Source organism: Rhinopithecus bieti, unplaced genomic scaffold, assembly GCF_001698545.2.
Source record: "Rhinopithecus bieti isolate Rb0 unplaced genomic scaffold, ASM169854v2 scaffold_18153, whole genome shotgun sequence".
Classification (NCBI taxonomy): domain Eukaryota; kingdom Metazoa; phylum Chordata; class Mammalia; order Primates; family Cercopithecidae; genus Rhinopithecus; species Rhinopithecus bieti.
Window position 1 is genome coordinate 2,369,512 of NW_016809139.1, and position 14,289 is coordinate 2,383,800.

General features: G+C 57.3%; 1 protein-coding gene across 2 annotated transcripts in view; it reads right to left on the reverse strand.

Moving 5' to 3' along the window:
- Positions 1 to 1,722: 1,722 nt before the first annotated feature.
- Positions 1,723 to 14,289, reverse strand: part of RRP1 (ribosomal RNA processing 1) — a 16,240-nt gene continuing 3,673 nt past the window's right edge. Inside the window, exons 3-13 of one of the 2 annotated variants that reach the window (XM_017888749.1) lie at positions 13,737 to 13,794; positions 13,059 to 13,144; positions 11,207 to 11,268; positions 8,266 to 8,395; positions 8,123 to 8,187; positions 7,707 to 7,900; positions 6,230 to 6,306; positions 5,234 to 5,397; positions 4,911 to 4,930; positions 3,423 to 3,536; positions 1,723 to 2,311 (exon numbers count right to left, since the gene is read on the reverse strand). In XM_017888749.1, the coding sequence (XP_017744238.1) occupies positions 2,049 to 2,311; positions 3,423 to 3,536; positions 4,911 to 4,930; positions 5,234 to 5,397; positions 6,230 to 6,306; positions 7,707 to 7,900; positions 8,123 to 8,187; positions 8,266 to 8,395; positions 11,207 to 11,268; positions 13,059 to 13,144; positions 13,737 to 13,794 (1,233 nt within the window). In that variant the 3' untranslated portion in view covers positions 1,723 to 2,048. The remainder of the gene's footprint in view (positions 2,312 to 3,422; positions 3,537 to 4,910; positions 4,931 to 5,233; positions 5,398 to 6,229; positions 6,307 to 7,706; positions 7,901 to 8,122; positions 8,188 to 8,265; positions 8,396 to 11,206; positions 11,269 to 13,058; positions 13,145 to 13,736; positions 13,795 to 14,289) is intronic. The other variant, XM_017888750.1, reaches the window with a different exon arrangement.

Genomic DNA, 14,289 nt, shown 5'->3' on the forward strand with positions numbered 1-14,289 from the left:
CTCCAGCCTGGGCGACAGAGCGAGACTCCGTCTCAAAAAATAAATAAATAAATAAATAAAAAATAAAAAATTTAAAAATAAAAAAATAAGAGACCACCAATAGGAGAGGAATTCAGTAATTCATGTCATAAACACAATGCGGTTATTTAAAACCATTCTGAAGATGGGGAATGTGTACCCAGCATGGCCTGGAAACAGCCAGAGCATGGCGGTGCCAGCACAGCTGTGAAAAACCTCTCCCTGTGAACACACTCGTGAAAGATCCAAAGTCACCGTGGCTTCTGGTTTCACAACTGCAATTCGACATGACTCATTTGCTTTTTTCCAGAAACTTCTGTTAGCATGGGTGTTTCCTTAGCTTTTGACCAAAGAAACTTCAACAAAAACAACAAGGCATTATTATGTACCCCGTTCCCTTCCACAGACCTCCCGACAGGCCCTGCTGGGGGTGAAGAGGCCAGGCCCAAGGAACACTGCCTGGGCCCAGGGGACACTGCCCAGGCCTGGCACTTGCCACCAGCCATTTATGTTAGACAAAACGCTTGTCTTTTTTTTTTGAGACAGAGTTTCACTCTCGTCCAGGCTGCAGTGCAGTGACACGATCTTGGCTCACCACAACCTCCGCCTACCAGGCTCAAGCGATTCTCCTGCCTCAGCCTCCCAAGTAGTTGGGATTACAGGCATGTGCCACCACGCCCGGTTAAATTTTGTATTTTTAGTAGAGATGGGGTTTCTCTATGTTGGTCGGGCTGGTCTCAAACTCCCGACCTCAGGTGATCCGGCCACCTTGGCCTCCCAAAGTGCTAGGGTTACAGGCGTGAGCCACTGTGCCGGGCCACGCTTGTCTTTTTATGTTACTTTGGGGAAAAAAACCCTAATCCCCTAAAATAGCGTCCCTAGCCTGCCTTCTCCTTAGCCCCAGCTGCATCCTTAGCCTACCCCAGCCGCCCAGCTGAGTGGGACTGAAGGTGTCACCAGGTGCCACCTCCCCGGGGTCGGGGGACACTCGAATACAGCAGGGTTTTAGAAAACCGGGTGCAGTTCAGGGTCTGCACAATGCCAGCCACAGCCTGGAGGTCCTTCCTGGTCCCAGGTCCACTCCAAGCCCAGGCCTCGAGCTGGACCCCACACGGCCTGGCTGGCTGGGCACCCATGGAACAGAAGAAGCGGGCAAAATCCAACACAGTAGCCCCTTGTCACCTATGCAGGCTGTGGCCACAGCGCTGGTGGCAGATGCACCCTTGTTCCGAGCAGGTGGCTAGCCCTGGGCTACTGACAGGTCTCCATCGCCACAGTGGGGACTCGCCACCTCCCTCACAGGCTCCTGCAGGCGTGCAGGGGAGAGGGACAGGGAGGATGAGGAGTGTGACCTGGCGGAGGGGATGGGGCGCGCAGCCTGCGGACCCACAGGTACCCAGGATGGCAGGTGCGCTCCTGCCTCCAGGGACGAGCCCCTTGCAGGAGTCAGGCCTTCCCATCACACACGCTCACCCTGGACAATCCGGGCCTTACTGGAGCTGAATTCACTGTACAACTCGACCCCAGACTGGGGGGAAGCAAAAAGCCCCGTCCAGACAGCCCTGTTAACAGCTGGGTGGCTCTGTGAAAGGAGAAATGTCTTACAAGATTTTTCCACAAACATGAATATAAACCACCACACTGCTCAGAGGCTGGCGGCTGCCACCTCCCACACGTCCGCAGGACACACCAGAAGCGACGCTCCCCCGGCAAGGGCCACGCGGCATTTTATTTTCTGAACCCCCCACAGCGGGGGCGGCCAGTCCTGCTGCAGGTGGAGTTTCAGTCTTCAGACTTTGACCTTTTGACCCAAGGTCATCACAGCCACAGGCGGAGGCTCTGGGAAAAGTCCAGCTCCTGGGACGCTGGCCCCTAACGACGGGCCCACCTCTCCAGTCCCGCCCTTCCCTCCTGCCTGGCACAGGAGTTCTGGAGCTGCGGTCCTGAGTCCAAGAACAGCCCAGTCAGCCTCACCCCTCGGTGCAAGGGCGGCCTGGCCTCCCTCCCTGCCTGTCCTGGGCCCGGCCACATCACTCCCCGCGTTTCTTCTTCTTCTCTGGCTCCTGGACATTGGCTGCCTTTGCTCGGGCACCGGCCGGCTGCCGGGGTGTCCTCCTTCTCTGGCGAGCTCCTCTCTGGCCACGGTCCCTGGGCTGATCTCGGAGCAGGGCCCGCTCAGCTGTGCCTGGCTGCTCACCAGCCTCTGCCCGCGCCTTGGGGTCGGCCCCCACACCCCTCCTCTTGCTCCTCTTCCTCTCCATGCCCAAGCTCGGGGGCTCCTTCTCATCTTTCCCTGACAAAACAGCAAGACCCCATGAGCCAGAGAATGCCAGCATGGGCTCCTTCCACTCACTCAGCTCGGGCTGAGGACGCCGGCACCACGGACCTGGGAGGACAACACAGCCACGCCAGCCACCCAGACGCATCCTGTGTCCAGTGTGGGGGCCAAGCTCTACCCACACGGCCCGGGACCCCAGCGAGGGCTGACCTCGGGAGGACCGGCGTAGGACAGGGATGCGAGACCCGGGAGCAAAGGCACAGAGTAGGCAGGACTGGGCTCAAGGTAGAAGGGGAGGCGGAAGAAGGATGCTGGGCAGTGCCAGGCCCTGAACGCCAGGGCCGACAGTGTTCACAAAACTTGCTGCACAGAGAGAGCCACACAGACGGTGTCTGGTACGGGTGCAGGAACCAGGCCAAGGGCCGGCGGCAGAGAGGCCACTGCCCCATGGGAAATGAGACGGACGGGCTTCAGTGGCACGGGGCTCTGGGCAAGGGAAGGGGTGAATCCCTAGGCCCTAGGGCCGGTTTAGCATGGAGAGAGTAACAGGGAAGGCTTCCCAGTGTAGGGCAAAGCCACTGTCTCCCTCCTCTGCACCCTATTCCTGCCATGGGCCCCGTGCCCTGCCCGGCACTGTGCTCAACCCCCTCCACTGCAGGTAGGCAGCTCCAGGCCCTGGGTTGCCCCTGATGAGGGCGACACATGCCAACCACACTCGTGTGGCCAGAGGCCCAAGAGGGAAGACAGGCCCTGAAATCAAGGACAGAAGTGGAGAGGCTCAGGAATCTCTGAGGGTGCGGGAGAGGAGGGGACAGGGCTCGGATCTAAGACAGAGGCATGGGAGGAGGCAGCCCAGCCAGGAGGATCGTCTCCACATCGGGAGGGAGGGCAGCGCACACAGCTCGGGGGAGCTGCAGACAAGGATGGCAGGTAGCGGTGGTGAGGAGAGGTCTACAGGAGGGATGCCGAGGACAGGGCATTTCTGGGACATGTGGATAGCAGGCACCCAGGATGGAGGACTCGGCACTCATGCTTCAGGGGTAGACACTGTAGGTGACCTCCATCCCGGGGACAAGCAAGCAGGTAAGGACGCCAGCTCCATGACTAACACACCAGCTAGTCCTACCTCTCTCGCGCTGCAACCTGAGCAGACGCTTCTGCTTCTTCGTCTTCTTCTGCCGCCTCCCTTCAAGCAGACGCCTGCAGGCCTTCTCCGGGATCTCGTCCTCAGGGAAGATGCCTGAGAACCAGGGCAGAAGTCAGGGGGCTCTGGGGGTATGGGGGCTTTTGGTTTGAGGCTCGCTGCTTCCAGCAGGCCCCAGCCAGCACCACCTCCCGACAATGTGTGTGAGAAAGTGCCCTGTTGTAATACCCAGGGGCAATGTGTTCAGTGCCACCAACACAGCTGAAATGAACCAGCTCAGACCCAAGTCCATTTGGAAAAGCCAGTTCCTGGAGCATCTAGGACACAGGTAGAGTATCCATGAACTGACATGCTTGGGACCAGCAGTGCTTTGGATGTCAGACTGTTTTGGAATGTCTGCTGTCATATTCACTAGTTCAACATCCCTAATCTGAAAATCCCAAATCCACAACGTTCCGATGAGCATTTCCCTGGAGCTTCCTGTCAGCACTCAGTTTTGGACTTGGCAGCATTTTGGATTTGGGGTTTCAGATTAGAAACACTCAACCTGTACACCAAAGTCTACAGCCTAAAAATGCCTATGCTGGCGGCACAAGGGAACTTTGGGCATCAAAACCTGCCAGACACACACGAACCTCATGCACCTCACTGGTGCACGCTGTCCTAAAAACCCCACACTACCAGCCTGGCAACACTGCGAAACCCTGTCTCTACAAAAACTAAAACAATTAGCCGGCGTGTGGCACGTGCCTGTGGTCCAAGCGACTGGGAGGCTGAGGTTGGAGGATCGCTTGTGCCCAGATCCAGGCTGCAGTGAGCTGTAATCACACCACTGCTCTCCATCCTGGGCAACAGAGCGAGACACTGTCTCAAAAACTAAAAAAAGAAAACAAACCCTGGACTAGAACTCATGACACGCCGGCTGGTGGATGCAGGGGGTGTGGTGCTCGGAGAGAGGAGCTTAAGACAAGACAAGAAGTGCTGATTCTGGAGCCGGAGGGACACGCAGGCATCCCCTACGAAATCCTTCCAACTGAGCTGCAGCTCTGAAACTTTTCTTAAGCACCGGGGGAAACGCTTACATCTCTTACCATCAACCCCCCTAGGAAACGCTCCTTCCGATAACCTATGCCAGTTCCATCCGCCACACGCTGCCAGAAACAGACGTGTGCTGCACAACAGAGCAGCAGCAGCACCACGGTCAGTGCTTGGGAGCCCCTGTGGCCGGCACCGTCTCTCAGGCTCTGGGGGACTCCAATGGACACTCAAGTCTGAGAATCACTCAGCAAAACCCATAAAAACGAGAGCTGTGGAACCCTGAGCCCTGCCTCCCTGTCCCCCAGAAACACCACCAGGCCTCTCTGCAGAGAGACTCCATGTGCTATGAGGCCCTTGGAAGCAATCCACTCCCAGGAGGATGGAGCTCCACCTCCAAGGCGGTGCCACTGTCAGTGCACGGCTGGTCCTCACCTCCTGCCAGGTCCTGCAGCCTGAAAGAGCAAGACAGATGGCCACTTACCACGGCTGCGGCTTCCGCAGGAGGAAGCTCCAGCTAGAGGGGCTGCAGGGTCCTAGCCGGGGAACCCCAGGGGCTGTGCAGGGGTCTCAGGGTCCTAGCGGGGAACCCCAGGGGCCGTGCAGGGGTCTCAGGGTCCTAGCGGGGACCACCCCAGGGGCCGTGCAGGGGTCTCAGGGTCCTAGCGGGGACCACCCCAGGGGCTGTGCAGGGGTCTCAGGGTCCTAGCGGGGACCACCCCAGGGGCTGCGGAAGGACCAGGGCAAGGCGAAGGCACCCTGATCTGAGGAGGAAAGGGCGGTTCCAAGGGCAGCAGGGCAGACGCAGACCCTCAGACACCCACTTCCGGACCACTTTGTAGAGACGCTTCCTGTTCTGAGACGGGGTGCTCTGGCGGCTGGCCATTTCAAACAGTCTGTTAGCAACTGCCTCGTAGTCAAACTGTGTCAAAAGACAGACGTCACAGAGCCAAGGTCAGTCACCCTCTGCATGCTCCGAGAACGTGGAACCCGAGACCCAGAGGGCACTTGATCTTCACTTGCAGGTTCTTCACTCGGCTCACAAGAACACAGCCCACCCTCACTGAGGGTCCTGCAGCCCCGCCACTCTACAGCACAGCGGGCACCACACATGCTGCGGCGCACTGTGGGGCACGCACTGCCGGGCACACTCTGCGAGATGCACACTGCGGGGCACACGCCTGCCAGGAGCCTGCCTGCAGCTTTACAACTCTAGGAGCCACACACAGACAAGCACGAATAAAGTAAGTTAATTTGATCGATTTTAACCCAAGAAGGCCATATTTTATTAAGTCTGCACATAATCATATTTAAAACTTAAAACATTTCAGTTTCCAATTTGCCTGAAGTCAGACCCCACTGGCTGAGTGGACTCCTTGCTGGGACCCACAGGCCAGCCGCTTGGCACACGCCATTTCATTCCAGCCCAGCACCCCAACAAAGGGGCCGCAGGAAATCTGGGGGGCTGCCCATGCGTGAGGCAAGAGGCCAGTGTGAGGTGAGGCCAGCCCTGGACAATGCAGGTCTGCCTCTGAGCCCACCATCCCAGGCCCCAGCCCCACTCTTAATGACCCCACTCGCCTGCAGGGGGCAGGGTCGGAGCACCCATCCCGCCTTCAAAGCTAACCCGTCTGGGTGACTCTTCATGCCGACGGCTGCCATCCTCCCTCCTAACGCCCCCCTCCTCTTCCAGGGCCAGTGGCAGCAAAGCAGGGCAAAAGCTGAGGGTGCAGCCACGAGCCCAGGGCACCCACCTGGAGGACAGGGCCACCACTGTCCCTGTCGTCACCTGTCTGCTCACCAGCCTCAGGTTCAGCCCTGCAGACAGAGCCTGGAACAAAAGGGACCCCCGTGAACTCAAAGACCTGTTCCCAACGTGTGCCAGCCCCAAACACCCAGGAACGGAGAGCCCGCTCCGTGCACCCTGGTCAGAGCGTGGGCATAGGCCCGCAGCTCAAGGCAGATACTAGGTGCCACGTGACCTCCAATCTCGTATGGACAGCACAAGAGGTGCCACCTCAGGCCTGGAAAGGAAAAAAGACATCCCAGGGCACAGGTGCCTACACAGCCCTGAGTGGCTGACTACAAGCTGGTATCTCGGGCAACAAAGTCCATGTCAAAAGTTCCGGAAGTGAGGAGGGTAGCTCAGTCCAGCCTCAAGGTGGCCTGGAACAGAAGCTGTGGGAGTTGACGTTTCAGTCAGGCGCTCAAGCTAGGCTGGGCATTTGGGGCTTTGACGGCACTGTCTGCAGAAGAAAGGTTTCTGGGCAACAGGCAGCTGCGGGGCAGCATGTGACAAGGGTCTGCTCTGGAGGTGGCAGCCAGGGCCCAGCAGCAGGCACTGGAGGACCTGCCAGGAGCCTCGGCTACTGAGAGAGAAGGGCAAGGCAGGGACCAGGGAGACACGCATAGGGTGGCCGGGCCAAGTGCTGGGGGCGGTGGGGAGGGGGTCTTCTGATGAGTAAGCCAAGGGGCACAGCAGCCACAGCACTGAGTCAGGGCACACGGGGGTCCTGGGCATGGTCGAAGACACACCCTCCACACCACCAGGATGCCACACTCACAGCTCAGACCACCCAGCAGGCTCGGACAACGAGGGCAGCATCGAACCAGAAACGGGCCAGGCTGGACCCCGCGGCTGCCCCCAGAGGCCTCTGGCAGGCAGTGAGGAGTGGGTCTACTCCCCAGCAGCCAGGTGCCCTGAGGTCTCAGGCCTGAACCCTGCCACGGTCAGTATGGACAGAGCTTGCTGTCCTCTGGCAAGACGGGCCAGGAACGAGGAACATGAGGAGCAAGTGGTTCACATCCCGTGCCACAGAGTGATGCCATGGGGAGGACTGCCTGCGGGTCTGGGAGAGGCCAGGAGGCTGAAAGAGTCCAGCCCCAGAGAGTGACGGTGGACAGATGGTGGGAGGGACAGGAAGATTCAGCACCAAGGCAGGAACGAGTCCAGGGGGCCAACTGAGCCAGAGGCGTGCTGGGTTAGACTGCGGAGCCCAGGGGTCTGGAGAGGGCGTGGGGCACACCAGAGGCTGGGGGGCTTGAGGGGAAACGACACGTGTGCTTGGTGCCCACAGAGGTCACTCTGGCTTCTATGCTGAGGATGGACTGTGGGGAGCGCCAGAGACAAGGGGACCAGGCGGAAGCTGGTGGGAGCAACCCAGCAGGAGACCACACTGGCTCGGCCCAGGACAGGCCCCAAGGAGGAGCCGGGCGTGCCGTGACCCCCACCTGCAGGCGGCTTTTCAGACCTCTTCTGGGACAGCGCATCTCCACGCTCACTGCCCTCGGAGGACTCCTCACTGTCTGACACCACCTCCCCATCCTGTGCGTCCAGTTCATTCAGGAGGTCTTCAATGGCAAGTGGGGCCTGCTCCACGATCGTCTCAAAGATGCCTCGAGTGATGTTGTTCAAAACCAGGGAACTGAGGGGCAGGGCAGAGGCCAGCGAGCAGGCCCGTTATGCTGGATTCCCAAGCAGAAGCTGCTGACTGCCCTGCGGCCTCCCCTCCACCCCCCGCCCACCCGCATGGCCAGCGGCCACTCTGCAACAGATTCTTCCCTGGAGGGAGCAGCCCCCCAAAACGGCAGCCCCACGGAAGAACTCAGTGAAGGAGTCGGGTCCAACCAGGTCGCCCACCACTTACTCCTTGGTCCGGGCGGCGATTCTGCAGAAGGGGTCAATGAACTTCAGGTTCTGGTCTGCCGTAAGCTATGGGGAAAGCCAGCGGACCTCAGTCCCTCGTCCACAAATGCCCAGCTCCACCGCCCCGTCGGAGCCCAGCCTCACCTCCTCAGCGCCCACTTTGGTCAGCTCCTCCAGGAAGATCTCAATGAAGTGGCTCTTCACCCCGTGGGGGGCCTGGCTGCTGGGGTGCAGGATCTCGCTCGTCAGCAGCTCTAGCAGCTCCTCGATCTGTCTGAGGAAAGGAAAAGCAAATATGACAGGCAGCCTCGGCAAGCCCCAAGACAGCCGTGCCCCCACTCGCCGGCGGTTACACGCTCGGATGGAAACCTAAGTGCGGGCAGGCGCCACTGTCTGCAAACAGGCCAGCCCAAACTCCATGCAGGTGAAGATCAACGATCCTGGGGCTATTCCAGCACAAAGCAGTCTTGCAATCAGAGAGTTAAGTGACCATCACCAGCACCAGAACATATGGCCTGAGTTTGCATGTCAGCTGCAAAATGCAACACATGTAAACATTCAGATAGGCCTTCCCTCTGTCCTCAAAACTGCTACCACAGAGAAAGTCTTGGCTGAGACGAGACATCCTGCCTGGTGTTCCTCTCCACTGTCTCCACTGGGTACCGCTGGGGAAGACACGTCAGGACGGCACAGACACAGAAAGGAAAGTGGAGGCCCAGAAAGAGGCCCAGGACCATGAGCCACCTTCTGGCTTCCCAGGCCCTGCCGCACGGCGCATGCCATCTGTGATGTGCACCAAAGCTCTCCCTGGCAGGCAGGTTTGATGGCATCACAGGCCCAGATCCGAAGACTAGACAGCCCCAGAGAATAACCTGTAGCATCTAGACGCATCTGGACCTCGGATTTGTGACCTGTGTGATTTAGGAAGCTCCCCAGCAAGGCTGGAGAATCACTGGTGATGGAAAGGAGAAGTGATGCTCTCTAAGGCTCAGGAAAAAGGAGACAGAGGCAAGAACAGGTGCTGAGACCAAGAGGAAGACACACAGGTGCAAGGGACCGACTTCCAGGCCAGGGACAATGCCATGGATATTAATGACAGCCCGGTTATGCCTGCAGGAGATCCAAGAGGGCAGGAAAAGTGGACCCCACTGTCAGCACTGGGACCCCGGGCACTGGGAGAAGCCACCACGGTCTTCCAAATGATTCCGGTACTGAATTCTCAGTTACAGGGAGGAAAAATACTCTTGGAGTAATAAGTCAAAATAGTTAACAAAATCATCCCTTTACCATTTAATTCAGCTTAAGTCATGAGACCCCTACGGGGTAATCCACAATGCTAAGGCCTAGAATGAGTAAAAGACTCCCAGCATCAGAGTCCTGCCAGGGAACTCAAGAATGAAAATCCCTCCAAACCAGAGGCACCGCTGCCCTAACTGCAAAATCACCCATGCAACTCAAAGCTGGAGAAACTCAGGCAACCACAGTCCAATTCCTGCTGATTCTTTTTTAATTATTTATTATTATCATTTATTATTTATTTTTTGAGATGGAGTCTCGGCTCTTTGTCGCCCAGGCCTGGAGTGCAGTGGGCCCGGGATCTCAGCTCACTGCAACTCCGCCTCCCCGGGTTACGCCACTGTCCTGCCTCAGCCCTCCCCAGTAGGCGGGACTACAGGCGCCGCCACCTTGCCCCGGCTTAGTTTTTTGTATTTTGTAAGAGACGGGGTTTCACCGTGTTAGCCCAGGAATGGTCTTCGATCATCCTGACGCTTCGTGATACCCGCCCGTCTCGGCCTCCGCCCAAAAGTGGCTGGGATTTACAGGCCCTTGAGGCACCACCGACCCCGCCCTTTTTTTTAAAAAAACAAAACCAAGGGCGGTCGCGTTGGCTCAGCCGTAACCCAGCAACTTGGGGAGCGCGAACGGCCCGGAATCACGAAGGTCAGGAGATGAGACCCATCCGCAACCATGGGAAAACCACCGTCCCCAGCTAAAAAAACAAAAAACTACCGGAGCGAGGGTGGCGGGCGGCCTTGAGTCCGCAGCCTTGGAGGCCCCCCCGAGCAGGAGAAGGCGAAACCCGGGGTGAGGGCCGACTCCGCATGAGCGAGATCCGGCCCCACCGCAGCTCCAGGCCCGTGCGAGCAGATGCGAGAACCCGCTCAAAAAAAAAAAAAAAAAAAAAAAACAAAACAAAACAAAACAAAACAAGACAAAACCCAGAATCTCACTCTAGGCTACAGTGCAGTGGCTCAGTCATGGAGCACTGCAGCCTCAAACTCCTGGGCTCAAGCGATCCCCTCGCCCCACCATAACCAGCCTGCTGATTCTTTTTTATGTATTTATCTAATTTTTGTATTTTTAGTAGAGACAGGGTTTCACTGTGGTGGCCAGGATGGTTTTGATCTCTTGACCTAGTGATCTGCCTGCCTCGGCCTCCCAAAATGCTGGGATTACAGGCGTGAGCCACCGCGCCGGGCCAATTTACATAATTTTAGAATTAGGAGCAATTAAAATTGCTTACAACTTTGGGAGGCCTAGGCAGGCAGACTGCTTGAGCCCAAGAGTTTGAGACCAGCCTGGGCAACAGGACAGAACTAATCTCTACCGAAAATATAAAAATTACGTGGGCCTGCGATGCACATCTGCAGTCCCAGCCAGCTGGGCGGCTGAGGCAGGAGGATCACTTGAGCCCAGGTCAAGGCTGTAGTTGAGCCAAGATCACGCCACTGCACTCCAGCCTAGGCAACAGTGAGACCTATTTCAAAAAAACAAAAAGCATTGCTAACGGAGCGGAACATGCCGTGTTTTTCTAAGAAGCTCCTCAGCTGGACACCCTTTCATTAAAAAACTCCCTCCTGACTCCCAGTGAGAACTGGCCTCCAACCCTGAGGATAAATGGCATCATTTCCACAAACACACAAACTAATTTTTACTTTAAAAAATATCTTATCTCTAAGCACAACTAGGGGCACACTTTAATGTAAAGGCTGATATCTCCTTATGACAAAGAATCCAACGACAAACACATGACTGTGGTCCCTGAGAGCAGCATCCCCCCACAGCAGGACCGCCGCGCACCCACCTTTCTTCCCAGCCTCGCATCTTCAGAACCTTCAAGGACTCGTTCAGGACCATCCTCATGAGCTTAGACACAGAAGGAGGTTCTTGTTAGCAGAAGCCCAGCCCTGCTTCACCAGACCACCCTTCCCCATGCACCATGAGCCGCGGCAGGATAAAGCCATAGCCGCGGTCACCTCTGCTGGCCCCAGGCACACAGCTGGCCCCCAGAGCTGCTGACAGACAGATGCTGGAGGATACAACACCAAGCCCTCAGAATCCTGGGCTGAGAACGCGCCCCTCTCCCCAGCTCCAAGGCCCCAGCTGGCTGGAAGCAGGCACACAGGGGGTGGGAGGGAACAGGGGACAGTCCTATGACTCCAGTCCATAAACCGGGGCTGAAACAGACAGTCCTTGATTCATAAGGGAGAACCAGAAAAGAGGCACAGCTACCCCCACGGGCAGTGGAGCCCTCCGCAAAACGGGGTCTGAAACACGGCTGGTCCTCACCAGGCTCTCCCCAGTGGGAGAACACAGCTCACTTCCTCTGCGGTCCGCTACGCAGTGAGGGCGCTCCCGCCAAGCCTCACCCGTGAAAGAAGCTCCAGATCTGCCCCCCAATGCTATTTCCCTCCATGGGACTCAACACCCTTCTATAGTTGTCCCCACTTTAGGCTACTGACCCAGCACGCCTACACGCCCACAATGAGGTCTGAGCCGCAGTCAATAGCAGCAGAGGACGCGCAGACCCCCAGGAGCCCCGATGACAAGAGCACAGCCCAGCAGCCAGGACACTGTTCTTGCAGACACGGGAGGCCTATCCCCCACGCCACCCTGCAGTGCCACTGAGGCCGGCCCTGACACAAGGCTGTGCTGCCAGACTCAGTCACACAAGGGGCCCGGAAACGAGCCATGGAAAGCAGAACGCATCCATCCAAGCACCCAGCAGCTGCATCTCAGCAAACCCGTGGGGCGGCCTCCCTGCAGAGCCCTGCTGTCCCTAAGAGTCTGCACTCTGTCAAGCGCGTGGCCAGGCTCCTGGCCTGCCCTGGAGCCTCCTTCCTCCTTGAGCTCCAGGTTCTTCCCACCCTGGTCTCCAATTCTAGAATCACTGGTACGTACACTGTCCGTACAGCCCTGGCCCGAATCTGAGCGGGACACTGAAGCCAGAATGGCAGATCAACATCTATCCTCAGTGAGGCCCAGACATGGCCCCTTTCAGCGTTCCCATTGGGTGACTGACTCCTACAAGTGACAATGTCCCTATATCTCAGATCTGCTCTAAGGTTACAATGACCACCACCTCAGTAACGAGACCTCACGGTTCAACAAGAGGGAAGCAGGGAAGGAGAGAAGCAGGTCCGGGCAGCAACACACTGCACTTCTAAACCCCAGTGTTCCCCAGCATTCTCAGGGCAAATCAGCACCCTGAATGGGGGTGCAATGCGGGAGGAGGGAAAGGAAGTCCCGCACTGTGACCCAGCCATCCCAGCCTTGCAGGCACTCCAGGGCTCCCACGAGGGCCCGACCACAGCTCTGGAGTCTGCGCCTCCAAACTCACGGACTCCTCGGCAAAGTAACAACAGTGTCACCGCCGACTCTCCCCAGGAGGGCAATCGTCACTTTCCTTCTCTGAACCAAAAGTTTGTGTGGTGTTTTAGGGGTCGGATTCCTCGCCATTCAATGACCCTCAGAGACCGACAATGCTGCAGAGCCCTGGGCAGGGACCGCCCAGAGCCTCGGCTCCACCTCCCACCCCGGCTTCAGGGTCGCACTGCCTCAGGTCGCCTCCCTGCCCAGGCGCTGCCTGTCTCTGCTGGGTCGGGCACTGAGACCCACGCTGCCCCCGCCTGCCGGCGCCCTGGCGGCTGCCTCACCATGTAGAACTTATCCAGGCGCAGCCTGTCGATGCCCGTCCACTCACGATTCATGGTCTGCCAGAAGGCCTGAAGGAACAGGTGCTCTGGAGGAGGAATAAGCCAGAAGAGAACGACTGAGGAGCACGAAGCCACTCTGGGAAGTAAGGTGAGAACACGGAGGAACCTTTCTTTACATATTATAAATAATAAATAAAACGCTGATGCCCAGGCCCTACCCCTAGAACTGGGTTTTGCTGGACCAGGATCTGGACATCAGAATTTTTAGAGGCTCTTCAAGTGAGTCCCACAGACAGGCAGGGTAAGAACTTCTCAACTCTGGTCACCAGAGAACAGAGGAGTTAGAAAATCAACTGTAGGAACCTCACGATCATCAGGCCGAATTCAGTCAAATCTCTTGGTGACATTACCCTGGCTTTTCATTTTATTTTTAAAATGTAAGATATTAGCCCATTAGACTCAAAATGAGTGTTTTGGGTAAATGAGCTAATCCATGTTGGACACTTACACCAGCACTTCACACATGCTAAGCACCCACAGACACCAGCTGGCGCTCTCTCGCTCTTAGGCATTCCTTACTCTGGATTTGAGAACACGAACCCTCCTGTGTCTGGTGGCTCTGATGCTCAGAGGTTCTGACGTCTACAAATGTACCCAACTATGGCAGAGCATACTCACGCGCCTCCGTGGTCTGAAAAGCATGAACGAGCTGGGAAATGGTCCTTCCTAATTCTTCCTGTGCAGGAAACAACAAAAACGCCCTCAGCCACTAAAGCACCAGGCTCTCACAATGACACACACACAACCACCCACTCACTCACTCATCACAGAGAGTCGGCTTCCAGGGGGTCTCAGCTCAGTGGACTGGAGGTTTCACCCCTGCTGCAAAAGACCCCTCTACATCCAGGGTCAACAGCCTCTCACACAACCACGGCAGGCACTGCCCTCCTGACAGGGGCTGTGCTAAAGCCACAGAGTCATGGTTAAAGAGGGACGTGGGAGAGCAGGAGGGAGCCTTGGGACTCACAGCCCCCTAACCATCAGGAGGAGGAGGGCTCCGAGACCCCATAGATCATTCGCTATCTACCTACATCACTGCACCACGCATGGCCCAGGGCACTTGCTAAGAGACATTTCAGGCCGGGCGCGGTGGCTCAAGCCTGTAATCCCAGCACTTTGGGAGGCCGAGACGGGCGGATCACGAGGTCAGGAGATCGAGACCCTCCTGGCT